Raw genomic sequence first — 12,842 nt, forward strand, 5'->3', positions numbered from 1 at the left:
TTTGCAGCCAGGGGCGATGAGGACAGAGGTGGTTACTGTAATAATGAGGTGCAAATGCTGAGGTCTGAACCAAGGCAGGGCTGGGGACCTGAGAATGAGGCACGGTCCACAGGCAGTGAGGAGGGTGAGGGCCGGGGCTCTGTGTGCAGCTGGAAGCAGGAGACGACAGAGGGCACACCAAGGGCTCTCCCAGGTTTGCGGTTCGGAAGCCAGAGAGAGAGGCCCGTGATAGTCTGTGACAACACAGGAAAGGATGGGCTCGGTGCAGACCTTCTGGACGCGTGGAGCCTGCAGGATACTCACAGCACGGGGTCACCCTGGAAGCCGGCTGCACGGTTCCTAGAAGAGCCCCGACTGCAGGATTAGGAGACCAGAAACAAGCAGGTAGAAAAAGAAAGGAAAACCGAGAGCACACACAGTCACAGTTGTCAACAAGGATGCAAAAAACGGGAGAGCACCTGGGCCCCTAGTGTTAAGTGCAGGACAAAGACCATGAATATGAGCTCACTGATGACGGAAAGGCACTAGTAACTTTGGCAAACATGATTTTTCTAGATGGGGATGAAGGCAGACAAGGAAAATCCAAAATCACAAAGTATTGTTTTTAAAATGGTGGTTTTCCTTTTAAGATTATTTTTTTGAATGGCAGAAATAGAGAGACAGGGAGAGAGAAAGAGATCTTCCATTCGCTGGTTCATTCCCGAAATGGCCACAATAGCTGGGTCTGGGCCAGGCTTCTTCTGGGTCTCCCACGTGGGTGCAGGGGTCCAAGGAATTGGGCCATCTTCCCTTGCTTTCCTAGGCCACTTAGCAGGGAGCTGGATGGGAATCAAAGCAGTTAGGACTCGAACTTGTACCCATATAGGAAGCTGGCACTACAGGTAGAAACTTAACCTGTTACGCCACAATGCCAGCCCCTAAAATGGTTCTTCTAAAGAAGAAATAAAGAATGGAGGTCATGCATTCATTCATTCCCCATGATGGAAGGATCACCTCTGGCTATGCAGGTCCTGGAGGCATAGCGTGGGGTAAAACTGACAACAGCGTGTGGCCTGAAAGGGGAGAGATGTTAACCAGCATGGGGGCCAGTGGGGACGGGAGTAGGTACTCCGAGGGAGAGGGTTTAGGTCGGGGTTCAGAAAATGTCTCTCTGAGATGGCCAAGGAAACGGGTTCAGGGAAACATTAGAACATTTGGGGCAGAAACCCCAGCAGGAGCCGATGCCCCGGAATGGGGGCCTGAGCTCACCTTGTGCAGGAGCCCAGGCTGGAAGGGGTGGCACTCTGCATGGCAGTGACACCTGCTGCACAGGCACCAGGAGGTTGAGGAAGGGAGACTACCGGTCTGGGAGCAGGAAGGGGAAGCAAGTGTCCGCTGGTTACGGTTTGCTCTGCCAAAGAGCAAGCCAGGCGAGGCATGGGGGAAGCTGGCGAGTGGTGGTGGGGAATGGCTGCTGCGGGCAGAGGAGGAGGGGGTGAGCCCACTTCTACTTCCGCTATCCTTACAAAGTGACCACTCCTGGTACCCAGTGCTGCAACAGCTGGGCAAAAGAGCCTTGCATTCCTTGATGCTTGGCACTGGGACAGTCCTCAGAGACCTGTCTGACCACGAAGTCACACTCGTGGCGCTGATTTTCTTGATAGGAAGCTACTGGGTGCAAAGCTGCAGCCTGCAGCTACCTCCCAGGGAGCCCCATCTCACAGAAACCGTGGACACCGTGCAGGTCCTCTTTTCAACCCTTGCTTTCCCATGTATTTTCTGTCTGGATGTCTTCAGCTCATTCAGCTTTTAATAAAGCAAGGCCTGGATTATTTCTCCCTCTAATGTCCAAGCACAATCACCTATTCATCTGTAAGTCACTTCTCTAGGAGGTGGCCACGGGCTGAGGACAGAGGTCCAGCACCCCTGGCACAGAGTCAAGCACACTCTGAAGCTATGCGGGTGTAACAATACCCCAGTCATTTGCTTCCACATTCACGCACAGAAGCAAATATGTGGGCCTCCGGAGACTTGAGTCCTACTTCATATTTTTTTTCAGATTCAACCCCAAAGTACACAAGTTGCTTACTGTGGCTCACAATGACTTAGGAGTATTTCCCATTATAGCCGATCAGGCACAAAGCATCCAGAGGCAATTTTCTTGCAATACAGACATTGGGAAAAGCTTGTGGTGACGTCACAGAACGGGATGTGTAAGTCTGCCAGGGGGTGGGGGGGGGAAGGGGGGGATGAATAGAAGCGATGGCGAAAGAAGAAAGAAAACTGAGTTATTTACACAGTACAACTCTTTACACGGATAACTCAGTGGTAGTAGCTAGTGGGTTCTAGGTCAAGGCCTGTAGCCAGCCTTGCAGGAACTACCCAGGAGACAGACAGACACACTCACACACCCACAAACACCCACAAACACACTGAAGATGAAGTATTTGATCAGTCTCCTGCAAGTTATCCAACATCTGGGCTGGTGTTGTGGCACAATGGGTTAAGCTGCCTGCATCCCATATGGGCATTGGTTGACTCCTGGCTGCTCCAAGGGGCACCTTGGTGGGGTTTGCAGCTCCCAGCTTTGGCCTGGCCCAGCCCTGGCCATTGCAGCCATTTGTGTAGTGAATCAGCAGATGGAAGACCTCCCTCTGTGTTATTCTGCCTTTCAAATAAATAAAATACATCTTTTTTTTTTTTTTTTAAAGTAGGGGATGGCGCCATGGTGTAGTAGGTTAATAATCTTCCGCCTGCCTTGCTGGCATCCCATATGGGTGCCTATTTGTGTCATGGCTGCTTCTCTTCTGATCCAGCTCCCTGCTAATGGCCTGGGAAAGCAATAGAAGATGGCCCAAGTCCTTGGGCCCCTGCACCACATGGGGGACCCGGAGGAAGCTCCTGGTTCCTGGCTTTAGATCGACCCCATTCCGGCTGTTATGACCATTTGGGGTCATAACACATGGAAGACCTCTCTCTGCCTCTGTCTCTTCCTCTCTAACTCTGGTTCTCAAATAAATTAAAACAAACAAAAGCGTAATCCAGTATCTTACCCTGAGATCACCGTAAAGTTCTGGTACCTGATGATCCTGAAAGAAACATTCGGGTCTCTCTTTGGAAAGCACAGAGACCAGATCATGGCAGCAGGGCTGCAGAAGGCATGGGCCCCGGGAGGGAAGGTGAAGGGGCAGGAGACCAGCGCACTGGTCATCAGGGAAGCCTGGGCGCAAGGCTGCAAGTGTGCGACACACACCTGGGAAAGGGCTCCCCCTGGTCCCCTCTGAAAGAGGAGGAAAACAAGACCAGGGGTCACCGGTGGGCTCTCTGAACCCAGCTGCTCTCCGCCTGGTTCTCAGCCAGCCACACAGGCCGCAGCCAGGGAACCGAGCCCCCCGCCCCACATCAGCCTCTGGCTGCCACTCTGCACCCCGCCAGCCTCTGCGTTCAACAAGCCCGCTTCCCCCACGCAAGCTCACAAGGGCGAGGGCGCGGACAAAGCCCCCAGCCTTCATGGGGAGGGGTCGCTGCCCGCTGGAGGCCACGGTCCCAGGGCTCTGCGCCCGCTCCCAGCTCCCGCGCGGCGTGAGGGGCACCAGAGCCCGCAGAGGCGGCTCCAGCGCAGAGGCGGGAATTTCAGGATCCGTGCATTTTCCCCCTTACCCTCTCATCCCCCAACCTCGCCACTTACAAGGGGACTTTTGTGTACACAAAGCACCGGGGAACAAAGCACGCGCATAAACTCCCCCAACCAACGCGTAACTGTGTTTGGGTTGGGCCCTGGCCAGCCCTGTCACCCGTTCTCTGGGCAGAAGCACTCGGCCGCCCTTCGCTTCCCAGCAGCACAGCCCCTGGAGCCTCCCCGCCCCCCAAAACCAGCTCCGTACAGAAAAGCCCGCAAAGACAGAAAAAGGAAAAAAAAAAAAAAACCCAACTATTCCCCAAATACAGATCTCTCACTTCTCCCCCCTCGCCCAGCTTCCCCTTCAGGCCGGAAACGCACGGCACCCGCAACTTCTCTAAGTCCCCTTTTCCACGCAACCCCAGCCTCCCGGGCTGCTCCAGGGGCGCCCGTCCGCGTGGTCCCCACGCAGGCAGGCGGCCGAGACCCCAGCGCATCCTGCGTCCCCGGAGTCAAACGGGGACCCCCTCGCGCTTCCAGAGTGAGCGCAGCGACCGCTGGGCTGGGGGCCTCCCGAGGGGCGCGCGGGGGTCCCCGTCGGCCCCTCCGCCCTCGCGCCCCGAGCAGCCCAGCCCTACCTTCCTTACCTTCCTTGCCCTCCTCAGCCTCGGAGCGCATGGCGTCGGGGTCGGGGTCGCCGGCCAGCCCGCCGCGGGCCTGTCCTGGGGAGCGCGCCAAGCTGGCCCCGCAGCCCAGACCCCGCACACGACTGGGCAGGAAACTCGCCCAAATCGCAGGCGGCGGCGCGGCAGGAACGGCCCGGTGCAGGGATTTCCAGGGGAAAGTTCTGCCTAGTGACGACTCGCGTCTCCGCCCCGTGGCCGTCGGGAGGGAGGCGACCTGGGGCAGGGCGCACGCAGGTGGGCGCGGCCGCCCGGGCGGAGCGGGGGCGCATGGTGCGCGGTGCGAACGCGGCCTCCGCGTCTGCGGGCGACGCTGGCGACGCCCACTTGCCTTCTCCCTGTCGGGGGGCTTGTGCGCCACTTTGGCAGGAAACCAGCGTGGGTGACAAGCGGGGGCCTGGAGGGACCCGCGTCGCCAGGCACAAGGTCCCGAGGGCCAGAGGCGGACCGTGCGCACAGAGAGGGGCGGCCTGTACCCCCATGGCGCCGCGCTGGGCAAGCCCCCTCACCGCATCCGGGCCCGCGCGGCCTCTGGCTCTGGCCAAGGCTGAGAGCGCTGTCAGCCCTCGCTCAGCGCAGCCTCGGTGTTCGCGGCGGAGAAATGGGCACGGGAGCTGTGGGAAGCCCTGCGTTATCTCCAGCCTTGGGCCAAAGACCATGTCTGAAAGACCCATTTGGAAACTGTGACAAAAGCTATCTCCTTTTAATGGGTTTTCCAGTGCTTTCTTCTCGTTTCTCTCTTTCTTTTTTTTTTTAATGGGGCTAGACACAAGAACAGAGGCACTGTGGCAAACTTGGTAAAGATTTCATTCATATATATATATATATATATATATATATATAGCAAAAGACAGAGAGAGAGAAGGAGAGAGACCTGGTCTACGAGTCAGAATTTAAATCACTTCTGCTATTTACTGTTTGTATGGCTGTGAGCAAATCACTCAACCTCTGTGAGCCTCCATTTCCTCATCTGTAAAGTGAGGACAAAAATGGCATTGTTTACTGCACAGATGTTTGGCATTAGGAGGTAAAATAAGTAAAGTACTGCTACACCATCAAAAGTAAATTTTTGTGAAAGACACTGTTGGGTTTCATTCCTGCACTGGGTTTGAACCACGAGAGTGCGGATGCTCTCACAAGCAGGGCAGGCTGGAACGACTCCTGGGAGGCCTGGAGCTAAACCACTTGCTGTTACTGGGTGCGGCTCACACGCCGAGAGTCCTAGCAGGATTTTGTCTCAGTGTCACTGACAAGGGCAGGCGGGAGATTGGAGGACACAACAGCAGCCGGCAGAGGGGAGAGGAGGAGAAACATCTGGAAAAGATCAGTGCTGTGGAGCCTCCGGAAACGGACTCTGCCCCTGAGAGGGTCACAGGCTGCAGCTTTCTGCAAGTCATGGCCAGCTTTGTGGTCGTCCCCTTGCCTTGGATCCGGGGTCGGGGACCTGCTAAAGTGTGCACCTTACACTCGGTCACCCCAGACTTACGGGGACACAAGCTGGGATGGAGATCTTTGTGAACCCCAAGAGATGCACCCTCTCCTGCCCCCACACCACCTATGTGTCCCTGCCACCCCCACTGTAGCCAAGATGTCACCAGGGGCTCTGAGGACACCCCCCCCCCCGCCTGTGCTACATGAGTGAGACAGCGTCTGTGGATCTGTGATGGGGAAAACAACACCTTTTCAAGGTGACGATTATGCAAAGCAAGACAACCCATATTCCAGGCCAGTCTGTCCCAACCAGAATTACTTTCACTGTGTTCTTTCAGAAAGAGCCCCCGTAAGAAATACTTGCGAAACGTCCTTTTGCAAGTCTAGGTGTGGGTTAAGTCCATCTCCTTCATGTCCCAGTTGCTTTGACCTTCAGCCCCAGCCTCTCCCCGGCCCCACCTGGTGCAGCTTAGCCAAGGGGAACAAATGCTGAATGAACAGTTCAGGCACCACTTTGTCAGCCTTGTAATTCAATTTAGGGTCATGCTGGCAGCTCACTGATCTTTGAACATGCACCAGGATCCTCAGGAAGCCCACAGAGAAACTTCGTTTATATTTAAATACAATCCAGCAGTCACCTTGGGGTGAATGTCTTCATCTAGCTCAAAAGCAAGGAATGAATGCTCAGCTTGTTTTAAAAGACTGCAGGAATCAGGGTGCTCCTCCTCTGGTGTAACCTCAAAGCCACCACCTGGGTTAGGCTGCGCAGACTCATCCCTGTCTCTAACCTGTGACAAGGACAGCTGATCCTCCAGGCTCACTGGTCTGCTCCTGCTTCACATGAGTGGTCTTGATTTTGCTTTGCTTTTAATCAACACAGGATGACAGTACTTATGTTTAGCCCCTGTGCACGAAAAATGCTCCAGTATCTCACCAGGATTTTGGGGGGATAGGCATTCTGATGCAGCAGGTTAAGCTGCTGCTTGCCATGCCAGCATCCAGTATCAGAATACTGCCCCCACTTCCGATCCAGCTTCCTATTAGTGCACATGGAGCCAGCAGATGATGTTCCAAGGACTTGGGTCCCTGCCACCCATGTGGGGAACCCAAATGGAATTCTTGACTCCTGCCTTCAGGCTGGCCCAGTCTAAAGCTATTGAGGGCTTTGAGGGGAGTGAATCAGTAGATGGAAAGATGCAAGACCTATGTCTGTCTCTCCCTCTGTTTCTCTGTCACTCTCTCTTTTTTTTTTTTTTAAAGAAAAAGAGAGAGAAAGAAAGGGAGAGAGAAAGAAAGAGTATTTGAAAGGCAGAGTTAAAGAGAAAAGGAGGCGGAGAGATGGTCCATTTGCTGGTTTACTCTCTAAATGACCACAATGGGCAGGGCTTGGCTGGGCCAAAGCCAGGGGTTTGGCACTCTATCGTGGCCTCCCATGTGAATGGCAGGGTCCCAAACACTTGGGCCATCTTCTGTTGCTTTCCCAGCCACCTTAGCAGGGAGCTGGATCAGACAGGAGCAGCTGTGACTCCAACTGGTGCCCTTAGGGATGCCGGTGTTGCAGGCGCGGCTTAGCCACTGCGTCACAACCCTGGCCCACTGTTCACTCCGGCATGTTTACCGAACTCTCACACCCTTAGCCTGCCAATGCCCTTGGAATTCACAGCAATAGTTAAAGACCATATGATACAAAATGGCAACTAAATAGCAACACTCACCTTTTACCTCAAACTGCAATGAAATGCTAGGAGAAAGTCCTACGCACTCCTGAGTGTCAGGACATGAGTTAACACACTGGTGAACATGCTAATGGTTTACTCATGCATTCAAGCATTAGCAGACATTTACATATGCCACATGTAAATTGGCCTGGCTTATCTGGAAATCGGTGTAATTTTGGTCATTCTGACCACATACCTAACGAATTCAACTTTCCAGGTCACCTTGGTTCTAAGAAAGGTTTATTCGCACCAACTCTCAACTGAAATTTATCACAGAGTAGCAGAAAAATCTCCCCAAGTTGTACTGCAGCTATTAAAACAAAACAAAACAAAACAAAAAAACAGCACCACCACCAACACCAACACAGGCCTGGGCTTTGGGGCCTCTCTGCTCAGAGGGGCCCAGATGTCTGTGAAGATCAGGGGAGACAGCTGGGAGTAGCCCGGCAGACTGGGGAGAGGTTTCACCGGCTCTTTGGTATCCAAGATGGTTCTGAGTTGCAGGCAATGAAATACTTAGCACCTCCCTGAAATGGATGTGTGCCTGCAGTTACTGCTTCCTATGGAAGCAATGGAGGATGGCCCAAGTGTTTGGGCCCTGCACCCGCATGGGAGACCAGGAGAAGCACCTGGCTCCTGGCTTTAGATCCATAGTTCCAGCTGTAGTGGCCATTTGGGGGGTGAACCAATGGAAAGAAGACCTTTCTCTCTGTCTTTCTCTCTCACTGTCTAACTCTGCCTGTCAAATAAAAAAAAAAAAAAAAAAAAGATAACCACAGGTTTTTAACTGATCTTCCTTTTCAAAAGCCTCGTGGAGGTCCCCCTCACAGACTGGTGGGCTGCTGGTTGAGAGATATACATGACTTCCATCAGCTCCTGGTGACCCGGAAGCATCCAGTAGCGATGAGCTCTTCTCTTTGCAGTACCGGAGGAAAACAAAGCCAGGACAGGTTGAGTAACGGGCCCTACCTGGATGCATCTGAGCAGGCAGGAGCTCGATGCAGGTTCCCGAACAAAGCGTGAAATCCACCAAGAAAACCAAAGTCGTGCTCCAGGTGTGGAACCGGAGCACAGATTCTCCACCTGAGATCTGTCCGACAGTCTACCCTACTTCCAGCTGGCGTAACTTGATTTTCAGATTGTGTTTCGGACATGGGCTGAATCTAAGAAGCGCACAGTATGCCAGCTGGTCACCCTTAAGAGAGAGAAGGCTGGCACCGGCTTGCAGGTGAGAGGGGCAGCGGCGGACACTCACCAGACCAACTCAGCAGTGGTGAAAACGCAAACCGAAGCAGAACTTGTCCAAACAGGGCTTAGGGAAAGGGGAGGCTATTTTTGCAGACCTGGGTCAGAGGTTTTTCCACTTGAATAGGTCAGGTTACAAAACTTGAGTTACTCAGCCTCTCCTTAAAGAAGGGCTATGGAAAGGTGTGCCAGTTACAACTCACGGGGTTGCAGGCATCACCAAACGATTGCCTTTGCAGAGAAACTGCTGGTTGGAACAGTGTGCCTGCCTACCTGGGAACAAAGAGGAGCGCAAGGCCATAAATGTCTGAGTAGAAGAAAAAGAAAACTAAAAGCATGCCTTTTCTCCATCTGTGGTCTCTTTCAACAGATTCTTAGCTACTTGGCAAAGTCTTTCCATGTGCCCTGGACTCTCTCAATTTCAGCCATGTGCAATCAGCCCCAAGTGGACGCAAAGAAAGAGAAATAACAACCTAAATGTCACACCAGCCCCTACCCAGCTTATCCCTGTGAGATGGAGCTGGAAACTCACTGTCCCTGCCTCCCTCTGGTCTCTGCATGGCCCCTCCCGCTGTGGGCACTGCACACAAGGGTAAACATGTTCGTCTGAAAGTGTGCAGTTTTTTTAACTGACAGATAACAACTGCACATCTCGATGGGGGTACTATGCGATGCCTCAGTCTGTGTATATACTTGTGTATTGATGAACCCTTTAGGGGGTCCCCACGTCAAACATTCACCATTTCTTTGTGATGAGAACACAGAAAAACCCTCTCCTCTAGCTATGTTGAGTTATGCATGTTTTTACATCTAAAGACAAGCCAGCCTGGTCCCCCAGAAAGCCAGCCAGGCCGGAGGGCAGCTTGGGCTTGGGCATGCCTGCTCCTCCGAGCCGCTGTGCTCCTACTCCCAGGGCTCTCTTTACTTCCTTTTCGCTAGTTCCCATCATGGTTACTACTTCTTTTGTCTTTAATGATTTGGATTTCTATTATTATTTTGAAGTTGTAAAATATCAGGGGTCTTCAAAAAGTTCAGAGAAAATATATATTGTGAAAAAAAGTGCACAGATTTCAAAACATTTTGCATCAAAATAAGCATATCTATTAATTGCATTTTCCTAGGACTTTTTTGCAATACCTTCATATGCATAACAAACATACACAACACAAACTCTGCTATCTCCATCATTTTTCAGTGTGGCATTAAGGACATTCATATTGTTGTGCAGCCTTCACCATTCCGTCTCCAGAATTTTTTTTCATCCTGCAAAAACCGCAGAATGAGCTGTTTTCTGTCTCTCTGGACTTCTTAACTGCTGCTGTCACTCACAAGGAACATGCACGGTACAGCACGTGTCAGAATCCCTTTCCTTCCCAAGGCTGAGTGATATTCCACTGCACGTGTGTGTCACATTTTGACTTCCATGTGCCCACAGGCGGACACTTGGTTGCCTCCAACTTTTGGCTATCGTGGTCAACGCTGCTATGAACACAAGTGTACAAGTTTTCTCTCCGAGACCCTTTCTCCATGATTTTGGGTAGACACTCAGAAGTGGAATAGTCATTCTATTTTTAATAGTTTGAGGAAGAATACTCTTTTCCTAGTTAATATTTATTTTAAAATGTTGCCCAAATTATTCTGTGACTTGGCCTTGACTGGACCCTGACTGATGGATACATGGAGTACCCAACAGGTGCACACATTCTATTAGTAAATAAAGAACAAAATAAAAACGTTGTTCTTATCTTTCAGGTTAGGTGTATTACTATCTCACATGACTACAAAGTTCTCAGTACATAAACAGTGACGAAGCTGTCTGAACCTGAGCCCTTAACAAATGGGAATGTTAGGTACTTCTTTGGTCCTAAAAATGATAGCAAAAAAAAAAAAAATTTACTGAGACACTAAGGCAACTCTGAGTCAAGGTCTGGAGCCCCTGCTGCAGCCTGTGAACTCGCTGCTGCCAACAGGTCTGTCTGCTTGGAGGTCTCTTAGGGTCTCCTTAACTGGGGTCTTTACCCCTAAAGGCACCTGGAGACCCTCATCCCCACACCAGCCCTGACACAGCATCCCGAGTTTCTTGTAACATCAATTTTTTTCTGAGCTAGGCAGTGGTGTCTAGAACCTTACAGTAACCCTAAGCGATTCCAATTTCTCCCCTTATTTCTAATCCTGCTAAGCCCCACAATCAAAACTTTTTTTTCCTGTAGGGCTTTCTCTTCCATTCCTGCATCACCTGATGGATGTGAAGCTGGATCCCTTACCTAAGACCACAGGTTGGAAGTTCAAACACCTGCCAAGGCCAGCAATGCTTTGGGGTCCTTGTCCCCCCGGAGGGGCACAGATGAGAAGGCTGGGGCTGGGGCGCTATCCTGGGACGTAGGCTGAAGGTGATGGTAATGCAAGGCGGCACGCAAGACGCTTCTGGATGTGAGATCCTGAATGCATGCGCCTCCATCACCCCCTCACACACAGACAGGAGCGCTCTGAAAAGCAGGCAGTCATTCAGAAACCTCTGACACTTGTTTGCATGAATGGGAAAGTACTTAGAAAAACCTAGCTGTGAATCACAACAGCCTGTGTGGAGGCAGCGTGGGTGTGGCCGCTGCCGGCCTGGCTGTTCTCAGGGCGCGCTCTTCTCACCTCTCCACAGCCCCACTCAGCCCCAGCCCCTCCAGAAAGTTCTGTGAAGCCGACGGGGGACCTGTGCTTCTACAGCTGGGGGGGGGGGGGGACGTCCGGCCCGTGGGGCTGGCCCTGCCAAGGCAACCACAGGCGAGACTCAAAGTGCACTGAACCTAGAGCAGGCTGATTGTTAGGCTGGTGACTGTGTACGGTCTGCGAATGATGTGGTAACCGCCCAAGATGCCTTTGCAGGAACAGGTTCCCCTGCTGTAGTTGGCACGCGGGATCTCGAAGCCAGCTGCCTTCTGACACAGATCCAAGCTGTGCCACTGAAGACACAAGATGATGCCTCCTGTCTCCTGCTTTCAGAAGGCACCACGCACCGAGGGCACGGCACAACGAACGCAGCGCATCATCTACCCACGTCGGAACACGGAGTATGACAACACAGAAAAAAAAGCCGTTTCCCCTGACCCAAAAGGCAGATTGCAAGGAATCACACCCAATATTACCTGCACTCCGCAGACAAGGAAAGCAAGGGGAGCACACTGGCAGTGCAGACCCTCCTCTGCAGCCTCCCCCACATCTACCAGGTTTCCAAAGATGCTCGGAAATGGAGCCAAAAAGAAAAATAATAATAATAACTCTGACAGTGCGAGCCTTCTGTCTTACAGCATGCATAGAGAGCACCCTTCCTTCAGCATCTTCAGAAACAGAGCACTGGGCACAGGCAGACGTCCACGGGGACCCAGGCTTGCACCAAAGGACCATGCTTTCCCCTCCAGTGGCGACCTGGCCAGCCCCCATCACACCGTCCTAACTGCCCCAGAGGCCATGAACCAGACACACTGAACAAAGTGCTAGCTCAGCTGATGGAATTCCCAGGGCCAGCAGCTGCCCAGGTTAAAAGAGCAGCCATCCTCAGACTGGAGACTGTTTCCTTCATTGAGCCGAGAGCTAATGTCCGGTCCTGGACCACCTGAACACATAAACTAATAAACCCCAGATGGGAAATCCTGCCACCTCTCTTCTCCAGGCCTGGTTTCCCCTCGGGCGATAAACATCCCATTAAGTGAGCTTCCCTCCAGAGATGTTTTCATTGACAACACGTCAGGTTTTCTAAAGCCAATTTGGCACCATGCCTGCACAGTGTGTAATTAATTTTGTCTTTTTTTTTTTTATGACTGAAATTAATCTGTGAGAGTAAAAAGCAACATCTTAGCTGTCCCAAACATCTCATTATCTGGACCAGGGGAAGGAAGGAAAAAGTATCCCACTTGGCTACAGCCTCAAATGCAGAACCAGTAATGCCGTTTAGGGCCCAGTGATCTATGTACTTTTGTTAAACTGTCTTTTTTTTTTTTTTTTAAGATTTTATTTATTTATTTGAGAGGTAGAGTTACAGACAAGGAGAGGGAGAGACAGAGAGAAAGGTCTTCCTTCTGTGGTTCACTCCCCAGATGGCCGCAACGGCTGGAGCTGCACCGATCGGGAGCCAGGAGCTTCTTCCCCATCTCCCATATGGGTGCAGGGGCCCAAGGA

At 52.1% G+C, this 12,842-nt stretch overlaps 1 protein-coding gene across 4 annotated transcripts in view; it reads right to left on the reverse strand.

Moving 5' to 3' along the window:
* The window catches only part of TNFAIP8 (TNF alpha induced protein 8), a 113,176-nt gene that overhangs the window by 37,901 nt on the left and 62,433 nt on the right, over window positions 1-12,842 (reverse strand). The window contains exon 1 of one of the 4 annotated variants that reach the window (XM_062189814.1): window positions 4,246-4,324. The exons of the other annotated variants lie outside the window; for them this stretch is intronic. Within the exon in view, the coding sequence (XP_062045798.1) occupies window positions 4,246-4,276 (31 nt within the window). The 5' untranslated portion in view covers window positions 4,277-4,324. Of the gene's footprint in view, window positions 1-4,245; window positions 4,325-12,842 lie in introns of those variants that run through there. 4 annotated transcript variants of the gene reach the window in all.

The sequence above is a fragment of the Lepus europaeus genome, chromosome 4, assembly GCF_033115175.1.
Source record: "Lepus europaeus isolate LE1 chromosome 4, mLepTim1.pri, whole genome shotgun sequence".
Taxonomy (NCBI): Eukaryota; Metazoa; Chordata; class Mammalia; order Lagomorpha; family Leporidae; genus Lepus; species Lepus europaeus.